The sequence below is a fragment of the Belonocnema kinseyi genome, chromosome 10 (assembly GCF_010883055.1).
Source record: "Belonocnema kinseyi isolate 2016_QV_RU_SX_M_011 chromosome 10, B_treatae_v1, whole genome shotgun sequence".
NCBI lineage: Eukaryota > Metazoa > Arthropoda > Insecta > Hymenoptera > Cynipidae > Belonocnema > Belonocnema kinseyi.
Window position 1 is genome coordinate 49651296 of NC_046666.1, and position 13352 is coordinate 49664647.

Sequence of the window (13352 nt, forward strand, 5' to 3'; positions counted from 1 at the left end):
AAAATAGATTATTATGAAGTTATTTTTAGGTTCGAAATACTTTATAAAGTTTCAATTGGACGTTTGTTTTTTTTAATTACTAAAATACATATTCATTTTTGAAAATAATTTATTTATATTCAGTTGATAAAATAAAAATTTTTTGCATCAAAAATATTCAACTTGCAACGCTTTTCATTTTTTATTGTTCAAGTATTCAAGGCAGCATTTTAAAATTCTTTTTAAAAAACAATGAAATCTTAAAATGGAAAATTTTTCAGGTAAAGATTTTTTAATTACGCATTGTAAACTGAATGAAGTCATAATTGAATGTTACAATTCGACTAATTATTTTACAGACTTTTGAAATCGAACTTACAAATTTTTTTTTAAATATTTAAAAAATTCCCGGTCAAAAAATAAATTCACTGTCATTTCACGGGTTTCCCCGGTTTCTCGTTAAAGGCGTCACCCTGATTATTAAATAAATTGCATATAAATATATTTTTAATGATTAAATATTATTATTACTATTATCATTAGTTAAGTAATATTATCAATAGAAAAATATGAATAAAATTCAAACTGTTTTTAAAAAAACCCACCATTATATTCAATTTCCCTAATATTAAATTACATGTTTTCATAAATTTTTTGGATTACTAATTATAGTTGCTTTCATTGTTACTGAAACCTTTGTTCTCCCTTTTATACTCATAAAAAATATTAAGTTTTTAATGAATTTTAGTATTTTTGATATACATAAAAGTGCAAAAACAGGCCTACCTGATCGGAGCGCCATCTATTGGATTAATGGGGCTGCTTTCAATTGAAATAATAACCTTTCGCCTGTTTGTAAAACAACTAGTTACACTAATTGCTGGAACGAAAATTTTCTTCCCTCCCTATCCGAATCCCGCAGTTTTCATTTTTCCTTTCTCTACCTAATCAATAATCAAATTCAATTATAAATAAACCGAACACATAAATTTTTGTCTTAGCACCGGTATAACTGAACGATTCTCCAAACTCTGAGAATTTGCAGAATCTTCGATTCCATCAGACAGAATTACCCTAAACATAAATCGCATCTTCTTGTCTTTTCCGAGTCCCAGAAGGGTCCCGAACACTATTGCGAACTTGAATCGTCAATTAGATCCTAGATTCTAGAATAGTCACAGATTGAAATGAATCACCGAGAATTCCAACAACTTTCACCTGACCGGATTTAAAGTTCGTTCCACTCCCGACAGAAATTTGCCGTCAGCAAATTTTTAAGTCTTTATCGATGCAGGAGTAGAATCTTCACCAGAAGCAAAAGCATCAGAAGTGATTATCATCAAAGGAGTTGAGAACCGTTCGACGAACGAGAGCCTTCTTCTTCTTCTTTTCCTACCACAATCCTTGCTGAATTTGAAATTTGTTGCACTTGGTCAATCCAGAGGTTCCTCCATCCGCTACCTTAGTATTAACTAGTTACGGAAGGACCTGGGTTTCCGTTTAATCTGTTCTTTCGCGATCAGAAAAAAAACGTAAACGATGCAGTCTTCTTCTCTTCGACGACTTTGCTACGGAATCGTTTGGACGACTTTGCCTTGGTAGTCGTCTCGACATCCTCGGTTGGCAATTGTCCTGATGGAGCAACACCAATCGTACGAGTTCGTGATGGCTCGTTGTCGCCTCCGTTCTTACAAAAAATACATTCTAGGGATCAGTCGAGCGAGACCACAGCGACCAATTAGCGCTGGAGGCTCGCCAGGTATAAGTACGTAGTCGAGTGTGTGCTTCGCGGTTAGTGCTCTCTTCTAAAGAAGAGAGAGTCGCCTGAGCAAGGTCTCCTATGTGGGTACTTTGCTGACAGCCTTGAGGAGATCGCTCTGCGTCTTGTCGAGACCACCGACGTGGTGCTGCTGATGCTGCAGGGCATTTTGCTGCTCCTGCTGCATCTTGGCCTGCTTCTCCGCCTGCTGTTTCTTCATCATGTCCTGCTCTTCCCGCTCCCGTCGAGCCTGCTCGTTGATCTCTTTCACCGCCCTCAGCTCCTTCTTCAGCTTCATCCGCCGATTCTGGAACCAGATCTTGATTTGCCGCTCGGTTAAACAAAGGGCGTGCGCGATCTCTATTCGCCGTCTTCTCGTCAGGTAGTGGTTGAAGTGGAACTCCTTCTCCAGCTCGAGCGTCTGGAACCGCGTGTAGGTTTGTCGACCTCTACGCCTCGGACAGCCATTGGGACCTGAAACACGATGGGGTTTGATGGGTTAGCTGGGGATCTTGACTTTTCAATTTCTTGATCTTGTATTCAAAGGTGGGAAAGTTTCTTGGTAGTCTAATCTCAGATCTGGTTTAGAGTTTAGATATCCAAGATAATCTAATTTGGAAGGTTTAGGGTTAAATCCCAATTTCAAAATTCCCGATGTGCTTCTAGTTTTGAATCATGGAGAATAGATATAAGGAGACCAATCTGTCATGCATGGACGTCACCAAAAACGGGCACTTTTCTGTTACCAGAAGTACGCACACACACATGTGTCAAATCACACTTACGTATAGTTCAGAACTTTCCGAGCGTGGCGCGCCAACCGCACTTAAAAAAAATATGGCCGCCTCCATTGTTATGTTTTGAAAGGTCGCATGAACAAATAAATAATTAATAATCAGACAGGATTTTGTGAAATGTTTGTGGAATACAAAATTATTCGCTATGGAAGAGGTAGGCAGTATGTTTAAGAAAATATCAAATTACTTTTACCAACACTATCCGTGCGACAGGTATTCGACGTGTTCGTAACAAAAACAATAAACATACAACTTACACCGTTCTGAAAGTCTTATACATTATACACTTGAAACCTCACTTATTACAAACTTTCCCTTTCATACAGCGATTTTTAATTTTAACATCCTTGCCTTTATTCACAAACTATTCATTGTTCAATAATTATATATTTACATTTGACTCGCATTCACATCGGCGGCCATATGTTTTTTAAGTGCGGTTGGCACGCCACACTCGGGAAGTTTTGAACTATACGGAAGTGTGATTTTGCACATGCGCGTGTGCGTACTTCTAGCAACAGAAAAGTGTTCATTTTCAGTTCAACTAGTTTGGTCTCCTTATGTCTAATCTCCATGTTTTGAACGTTCAAATGAACGTCATTTTTTACTGATGACTTTGTAATCCAAGAAAAGTTCTAAATATTTGTTTATTTATATTGAATATAATTTATTATTGGAACGGAATTATAAAGCATATTTCAAATTACAGTTGGAACAATATTTATATGAAAAATAGAAATGTGGAAAAATATTTCGTTCATTTGAACGTTCGGAAGTTCAGGGACATAATATTCTAAAACAATTTTGAGTATGATAACCAAATTTAAATCTAGGAGATCAATAATATAAACGTGAAAAAATTGTTTGTTTATAAATATATTTTCAATTCTAGTAAGAACAATCGTACAGAATTTTATAAGAGGTCATCCAAAAATTGCATAAGAGATATGGAAAATACATTAAATTTGTAATAAATAGTTGAGTTTTCAATTAAAAAAGATAAATTTTTAGTCAAAAAACCAAGAAATAAATTTTCAGTTAAAAATAATTTTGTAACAAAAATAAGATATTTTAAAGAATATATATATAGTTCCATTTTAAACGAAACTAATGAATCTTTGACTAAAAAAAAATTCTCAACAAAAAGTGCAACAGTTGATACTTCATACCAAAAAAAAAAAATTGATTTTAAATCAAATCTACGAATTTTCAATAAATCAGTGGAATCACAAAGCAAAAGAGACTAATTTTCAAACAAAAAATAGGATTTTTTTAAAATGTTGAATTTTCAACCAACAAATATGCATTTGCTAACAAAATAATTTAATTTTCAACCCAAAAATATGAATTTTCAAAGTTATAAACGAATTTTTAAGTAACAGATGAAATTTCGAGCAATGAAGATATAGTTACATTTTGAGATATAAAACCTAATTTTCAACTAAAAAAGTGATATTTCAACAAAATAGTTGAATTTTCAATCAAAGAAATGAATCTTTGAATTTCTAACCAAAGAAATTAATCTTTAACTAAAATGATGAATCGTAAAAAAAAGAATTTTCAAATAAATTGTTGAATTTTCAACCCGAAAGATGAATTTTCTACTAAAGAAGACAAATTTTGAACAAAATAATAGTAATAATAAAATTTTCAAACGAAGAAATAAATTTTTAACCAAAAATAGTACAGTTGAATTTTTAGTATAAAAATAAATTTTCAACCAACTAAGATCAATTTTCAACCAAACTATTGGGTTGAAAATTCCTTTAAAATAAAAATATTTGTTTGAAATTTTATCTTTTCAGTAAAAAAAATTATTTTAAACCAAATAAGAAGTTTTCAACGAAATGGTTCAATTTTCCACCAAAAAGATTAAATTTATATAAAAAACAATCTATTTACCACAAAAAAAATAATAGTTAAATTTTCAACCAAACAAATTAATTTTGATCAAAAATGATAAATCTTCAAAAATAAAAATGAATTTTAAAAAAAGTTGAATATTCAACTTAAAAGATGAATTTTCTATAAAAAAGACAAGTTTTCAATAAAACACATGAACTTTCTACAACAGAAGATACATTTTCAATCAGAAATAGATTTATATTTTTAGTTGAAAATTAATTTTAAAATTATTATTTGAACTGTCAATTCAACTTTTTTTATAGAAGCGTAATGTCCTTGGTTTAAAAAATGGAACTATTTCGTTGGAAATTTTTCTTATTGGGTTTGAAATTCATGTTTTTACTGAAAAAATAAATTTTCAAAAAAAGATTTTAACTTTAAAGGAATTTTCAACCTAATTGTTAAATTTTAAACTAAAAGATGTATTTTTTAAAAGGAAAAAAATGTAACTAAAAAGATGAAATGATCACCAATAAGATTATTATTAAACCAAAAAGTCGACTTTTTAGCAAAATGCATGAATTTTTGACCAAATAGTTGAATTTGCATTTGAAGATAAATTTTTAACGAAACATGGAATACCTAATTTTTTAGAAAAAAAAATAACTGTAAAGAAATAGTTCCACTTTCAACTAAGAGGTTGAATAAACAACCAGAAAATATTAATTCTTAACAAAAAATACCATAGTTGATATTTCAACAACAAAATATTTTTATTTTAAACCAAAAACTGTTTAATTAATCTAACACAGAAAATTTTCAACAAAATAGTTGAATCCTGAACCAAAACAAATTTATTTTCAAACAAGCAGTTGTGATTTTTAACCAAAAAAGATTTAATTCCTACCAAAATAAATAAATTTTTAGCCCAAAAAGACGAATTTTCAACAATACAGTTGAATTGTCAACCTCAAAGATTTAATTTTCAACAAAATTGTTAAAGTATCAACAAAATGATGAAATTAATTTAAACTTCAGTTTCTCGAAATTTCCCTGCCAGTCTTTCCCTGCCTAGTTTTAAATTCCCTGTCTTTCCGAAATTCCCTGGCATGTAGTAATTCGCACCAGTGCTAAAAGATTTTTTAACACGAGAAAATAATTGACAATTGATAACAATTTATGAAAATTTTTTAACAATTTTAAATTGAGGTTTTTAAATTGAAAAGTTTTAAGAACTAAAAAACTAAAAAACAAAAAATTGATTCAATTAGAAAAGGGATCACGAGGACCATCCATTTCGTATTAATTAACCTGAATATTTATATTAGTTTTGGCCTTAACAGCTTAAAAAGCTGATCAACAAAGACACTCAATTTAGCACGGCGGCACCCATCCGAATATAAAGCAGCAATGCGTTGCTTAACTTCGGTTATCGAACGAGAAGCCTCAAATCTTTCCATGCGCCCAATCGGACTATAAAAATAAAATTCAAATATCCTATGTATTTATCGAACTGTTTTATCTCTTTTTTTATAAGAATAGATTTTAAATATTTTTTATATTCATTAATCTATTTATCAAAAAGAGCCGAAGTGTTTTTTTGGTTAAAATTAAATTAGCTACGCGAAGAAGTCCGATCATATGTCTTCTAATAAATTTTACAATAAAAAGTTTATTAATAATGTCTACTTAATCTTAAAATTAAGCACAATGTATGGTGATTATTGAATTAAAACCTGCTTGAATTTAAACAAACAAAATATTTTAAAAAGTTCAACCGCGGGAAAGGGCAATAATTTTACCAAATTAAAATATAAGGCAAATCAGAAAAGCCTTCAGCAAACAAACATACAATCTAAGTTATTGACTGTTACCTCATTGTCAAAAACTGATCAAATTTTTCCTCGCAAATTTCATTTTTTTTTTTAATTCAAGAGGTATCAAATTAAATTTTTTTTTTATTTGAAAACCGATTTCAATTAATATTCTTCTCATAAACGTGGATATTATTTTTACCAACTTTTAATGTATTTTTAAAAAATCTATTTTTTGAGAAGCAAGCAAGTTTAAAAAAAAACTGTTGATGAATTTTTTTAAAATACATTAATATACATTCACTTTTCTGATGAAATCCCAATTAAAATTTCGTAGTCTGTAAGGTCGTTTTTTCAATTATGTAAAGAGGTATCAGGTCGTAAATTCTTATTCTTATTAATCATTTTCAATTAAAAAATAATATTTCAAATTTGCAAAAAAATCATAAACTATCCGCACTTATTTTTATATATAATTCTAAAAATTGAATAAAAAATTATAAGTTAAATTAAATTAAAAACTCGATCATGAAAATTACGAAAATGATTAAAAAATATACGTACTATATGCATATTGACCCTCCCAAGTTAGATCATTGTAATTCTGCTTTGACAACGCCTCAGAACGGCATATGTCCAGGGTATTTAGGTTGGACATGCGGCCCTCTGAAAGTTTAACAAAACAAAAATAAAGTAATCTTACTTTTGAAAGAGTCAAAAAACTGATTTTTTTTTAACGTGCTTTAAATATTCTGCAAGTGCTTTTCTAAAATTATAAGTATAATTTTAATACCATAAACTAAAATGTTTCAAACTTAAAAAAATGATTTTATGCCGAGGAGTTTATTACTCGGATTTCAAGGGTGCATGGGATTTAAAGGTGCATGGGATTTTAAGGTGCATGGGATTGTAAAGGACTACATATTTGTGGCAGAAAAATATTGCATGAGATTGAATTAGAATAAATAATAAAAAAATATTGTCGGAATGGACTAAAAAGTAGACAAACTACAAGGGAACCATTCATAATCTCATACTGAAGAAAACTAAAATAAATATTCCACATAATAGAACTTTACACCAAAAAATCTTTGACTTCTCTTGATTTTTTTAATTGTTGAAAATTGCACTGAAATCTACGAAGATCCTTCGGAATCTTTGGAAATTCCTTGATAATTTTGGAAATATATTTAAATTTTGAAATATATTTGAAATTTTTTGGAAATTTTTGAAATCCTATAAAATTTGATAAATCTTGAAATTTCTTCAATTCCTTGCAGTCTTCGCAAATCGCGAAACCCTATTAAAATAAACAAAAATTATTTCAAACCACTCAAGAATATAAATTAAATTACAAACTCTTTAATTAAAGTTCTCTAACAAAAAACAATTCAAATATCTAGAAATTTTTTAATCCTTGTAATCCTCTAAATTGTAAAATTCTTTGGAATTCCTTAAATCGCTTTAAATCTTTGGAAATCGTAAAAAAAATTTAAAATCCTTTAAAATATAAATCTAATTAAACGTATCCATTTTGGAACTCTTTATAAAAATCCTAGAAATCTTTTAAATATCTTGCAATTTCCTCTTATTTAATTTATTTTCTAAAGTTCTCTAAAAATCTCTTCAGATCTTTGGGAGATCCTACATCATTTTTTGAAAACCCTTGAAAAATTTTTTATCTCTTGAGGTTCTTGTAAATCTTTTAAAGTAACATATCCCTTAAATATATAAATTAAGGTTCTTTAAAGAAACGCTTAAAATCCTTAAAATCTTTAGAATCGCTAGGAACCTCTTGAAATTTATTAGGTTTGATTTATTTTCTAAATTTATGTAGAAATCTCTTCAGATCTTCGGAAAGCATGCACAATTCTTTGACATACCTTGAATTTTCTTAAATTTCTTTAGATTCCTGTCAATATTTTTAAATAACTTAAAACCAATAAAATTTTAAACAATATTTTTAATTCTTTCATATCCTTCAAAATTCTTAAAATCCGTAGAAATACCCCGAAATAAAATGTAATATATTTCGTAAAGTTATCGAGAAATTTGTTAAAATCCCGGAATATTCCTCAAAATCTTTGGAAATCTTAAAAATCCATTCAAATAAGTAAAAATCATTTTAAATCACTTTAATATAAATTAAATAAAAATTATTCATTAAAGTTTTTAAACAAAACCCCGTTTAAAATACCTAAAAAGTTTTAAAATCCCTTAAAATTTATTAAATCCCTTGAAATCCTTGGAGATTAAAGAAAATCCTGTGAATCCTGTATTCCTTGAAATACTTTTTAAAAACTTGAAATCCTTTGTGATCCCGTAAATGTTTGAATATCTTTAAAATGTTTCAAAATTCCTTGAAATCTGCAAAAAGATTTTTTAGTATCTTTAACAACGATGAAATCCTTTAAAATTAGTTGAAATGTTTGGAAATTTCAAAAATTCCTTTAAAAAAATATTTGGAATCCCTTAGAATCTCATAATTTATTTGGTGATCTTTGAAATTCTGTGAAATTGTTATTATTTGCTTAAATAATGTGAAAATGACTTAGAATAACTTAAATTTCCTTGAAATCCATCAATGTATTTGAATTTTTTTTTAACTTATTGACAATTCTTTGAAATTCTGTTATTTTTTTATGAAGATTTTTAATAACGGTTTAATCAGAATGGGCAACAAAAATTATAAAAAATTCATTAGAGGAAAATAATTACTTATACTAAATTCCCTGTGATATTTTTTTTGTAAGGTTTTATTGTTTTTTTAAATTCCTTTATTTTTTATCAAGATTTTCGATAACGGTTTGCCCAGAATGGACAACAAGAATTATAAAAAATTCATTTTAGAAAAATAATTACTTATGCTAAATTTTTTGTTATATTTTTTTGTAAGGTTTTATTATTTTTTTGAATTCTGTATTTTTTTATGAAGATTTTCGATAATGGTTTGTCTAGAATGGACAACAAAAATGATAAAAAATTCATCATAGGAAAATAATTAATTATACTGAATTTCCTATAATATTTTTTCGTAAGGGAGGATTACAAGGATTTTTTATTATGTTAATTTTTGATCATGATTTTCGAGAATGGTTTGCTCATAATGGCAAAAAAAAATCTAAAAAATTCATCATAGGAAAATAATTACTCCTGTGATATTTTTTGTAAGATTTTATAATTTTTTTAAATTCCGTTATTTTTTATCAAGATTTTCGATAACGGTTTGCCCAGAATGGACAACAAGAATTATGAAAAATTCATTGTAGAAAAATAATTACTTATACTGAATTTCCTATAATAGTTTTATGTAAGGGTGGATTACAAGGGGTCGCAATATTCTAATCAATAAGTCAATAATTTTCCAGATTTAACTGTTTCCCAATCTAGAAGAAAAAACCCAACCTTTTTAAATTCTTAGAAAAAGTTGACCTCGACTGAAAAAAAGTCTTACAGCGAAAATCAGCATTAGCGGTTGTGCTCTTCGTCACGAACATCGTTTCCGCCCTGTCACAAATCTCAACTCTCTCTTTCCTCGCTTTCCCTTCCACAAAAGAGTAATTCTAGATGGTCAGTTTATTGCAGGGGTTGAGAGACAAAAAAGGACATAAAAAAAGAAAACTTTCTGAAAACGCCAGGGAAAAAGTCACCGGCACATCAAAAGGCAGAAGAAACCCTTTCTAAAAAACCCCAGGTCTGACTTGACTTTCTCTCCGGGAGTCAGAGTTGTAAACACGGGGTTCGGACACCATGAACTTTTTTATGGTGTTTGGGTAGTTAAAGCTGTTAAAATCATACTAGGGAATACCTGCGGTCCTTTACGCGCAGGTAGCTTTCTGTCTTATCTGTGCTACTATGCTGCAAGTAAAAAATCAGGTTTTTTAGTTTGGGTTTCAAAAATGCAGAACTCGGACTATTTCTAAAGAAATGTCACTGAAGACAATATTTTTTATAAAATTTGTTTGAGTTAAAGAATGGCTTGTTCGAATCAAATAAATTTTTGCTAAAAATAAACAAAATTTATTTATATCAATCAAATATTTCTTTGACCATATTTGAATAAATTATTTGTTTGATTCAAACAAACATTTTTCTAAGTGCACAATTGATTCCTAATGCCACTATTTTTTTACTTTTCAGTTAATAATGAATTCCGTACCGTTTTTTATAAAATTTTGAACCAAGTACCTGTATCACGTCATACTTTATATTTTAACCAAGAAAAAAGGTTTTAATTTTTAAATTAAAAAAAAGTTGAATTGGATAAAAAAAACGAGTTTCCAACAAAATAGTTGAATTCTCAAACAAAACAGATTAATTCTCGACCAAAAATTTGAACTTTCATCCACAAGATGAGGTTTCTACAATACTTTTCAATTTTCAACCAAACAGTTTAATTTTCAATCAAGAAGATGAATTTTCAACCCAGAAGTATAATTTCTTACCAAAAATGACGAATTATGAACAAAATAAATCAATTTTGAACCAAAGTGTTAAACTTTCTAGTCAAACGATAAATTCCTAATCAAGAAAAATGACTTTTTAACCAAATATTACGATTTTCAGTCAAAAATATGAATTTTCAAGACAGAAGATTAATTTTCTAATAACTGAAGAACTTTCAGCAAATCACATAAATCGTATACAAAAAAACTTTAAATTTGTATGAAATAATGGAATTTTATGCCAATTTGTTGTATTTTCATTCCAAAAATACTGATTTTCTACAAAAAAGTTAAACTTTCGCCAAACGACTGAATTTTTAACAAAGTAGTTACATTTAAAGTTAAATTTTTAAAAAAAGTTGAATTTTCAACAAATTACATCAATTTTCAACTAAAGAATTTAATTTGCCAGCAAACTGTTAAATTGTAGAGACAAAAGTACGAACTTTTTAAAAGCAATTTCAGTTTTAACAAAAAAAGTTTTCGATAAAAATATATTAATTTTTAAGCAGGCAGTTGCACTTTTAACCAAAAGAGGTGAACTTTCTACTGAAAAAATCAGTATAAAAAAATGCTACTCAAGAAAAAAAATTGCCAAAAAAATTGAAATTTCTGGCCGAAAAGGTGAATTTTCAACCAAGAAGTATTTTTAACAAAATATTTTAATTTTCAAACAAAAAGATGAGATTTTACAAACATGGAAGATGAACATTCTACAAAAAAATACGAATTTTCAACAAATCACATCAATTTTCCGCTTTTTCTAACTAAAAAAGATCAATTTTTAACAACAAATGAAGCAGATAAATCTTCATTCAAGAGCATTATTTTTTAATAAAAAAATACGAATATTTGACAAGACAGTAGAATTTTCGACCCGAGAATATGAAATTTCTACAAAAAAGTTAAATTCAACCAATCAGTTGAATTTTCAAATACTTAAATTTGAAGTTAAAGAAATTAATTTTAAAAAAAAGGAAGAATTTTCAGCTAAAATTATAAATCTTTGAACAAAAATATTATCTTAAACAGATATTAGCTTAAGATATTATCTTAAACAGATGAATTTTTAAACATAAAGGTAAAATTTAAAACGAAACAGTTAAAATTCAAAACAAAAAATTGATATCCTTCTAAAAAGATCAATTTTCAATTAACTACATAAAATTTCAACTAAATAGTTAAATTTTCAACCAAAATGTGGAATTCTCCACAAAAAAGTTGAATTTTCAAGTAAATAAAAGTAACCAAAAATAACCAAACCAAAAATGAAATAGTTTTCTCGAACGAAAAAAATGAACTTTCAGTTGAATTTTCTTATTAGAATTAACTCAGTTTGCACATAAGTGGAAAAACAAAAAAAAGAGGGGAATAAGGAAAATATACTTTTTGATTTCAAATTATAAACTTTTTAATTCGGACCACACGTAAGTTCAATACTTGAAAAATTGTATGGCACCATTTTGACACTATTTTCTTCAAATTTGCGACACTATTTTTTATCTCTGAAGTGAGTCCGAAGCCTGAAAATGAAATAAATTTTAATCAATAAAGACCTCGCAAAGAATTTATGATGATTAGAGATAAGATGAAAAAGTTCTTTTGGAAACAATGAAAAACATCCTAAAAGAGAGATATTTGCAGATGAGCATTCGAAGATGTTTGCAATATAGAAAACGAAAATTCGAATAGAATTTTCCGCTCTATAAAGCCTTGCATTTTTTTTAATTTAGGTGCTCTTGACATTTTTGCAATTTCCGAACCTTTTTTCTGATTGAAAATTTTGTGATCAGATGCTCTTAAGCTCATGAAAAAGAGATCTTTACATACGAGCTTTCGAAGGTGTTTGCAATTCACAAAACACGAATTCTAATATAATGTTCTGCTCTAGGAAACCTTAAATATTGTTAATTTAGATGCTCTTGACATTTTTTCAATTCCCGAAATTTTCTTCTAATTTGAATTTTCTAGGCGCTCTTAATCTCTTAAAAAGAGATCTTTGCAGTTGAGCATTCGGGAATCTTTGCAATTTAAAAAACCTAATGGAATTTCCTGCTCTATGAAACTTTCATTAATTTTTTATTTAGTTGCTTTTGACATTTTTGCAATTTCCGAAACAATTTTCTAATTGGAAATTTTTTGATAAGGTGATTGTAAGTTTTTTAACCATCCTGCTCTTTTTTGACTCAAATATACTGTTGATGATTCGGTATAAGATGAAGAAAGTACTTCTGGAAATAATCGAAAACATCCTAAAAAAGAGGTCTTTGCAGATTGCCATTTGAAGATGTTTGCAATTTCTATAACGAAAATTCTAATGGAATTTCCTGCAGACACGAAGATAGTCGAATCATGCCAGGCGTCTGACTGGCGGCGCGCGGCGCCGTGACAAGAATACTAGCTTCCTGTGGCTTGATTTCGTATTTTCTTACACTACTCCTTTCGATTTACAAAGTTATGAATTCTTCAAATTTCATAAGCTTTCCTATTTTAAAAGGTTTCAAAATAAAATCGACGAGTTAAAATTCCAGCTGAATTTAAAACATAAAGTGGAATTAACTAATAGGATTTTGATACAAAATCCCTTTCAAAATTTCCTGACTTTCTTTGAGTTATAACAACATCTGTACACCTAATAAATCAGTAATGTAAATTCAAAAAAATTTCTTAAATTTATTGAAAAGACTTTTAGTGGTGTCACAACAATCTTATA

General features: G+C 28.3%; 1 protein-coding gene across 1 annotated transcript in view; it reads right to left on the bottom strand.

Annotated features, from left to right (window-relative positions):
• Window positions 1-595: 595 nt before the first annotated feature.
• LOC117182192 (homeobox protein abdominal-A homolog) overlaps window positions 596-13352 on the bottom strand; it is a 108120-nt gene continuing 95363 nt past the window's right edge. Inside the window, exon 3 of the mRNA XM_033375253.1 lies at window positions 596-2212. Coding sequence (XP_033231144.1) covers window positions 1818-2212 — 395 coding nt within the window. The 3' untranslated portion in view covers window positions 596-1817. The remainder of the gene's footprint in view (window positions 2213-13352) is intronic.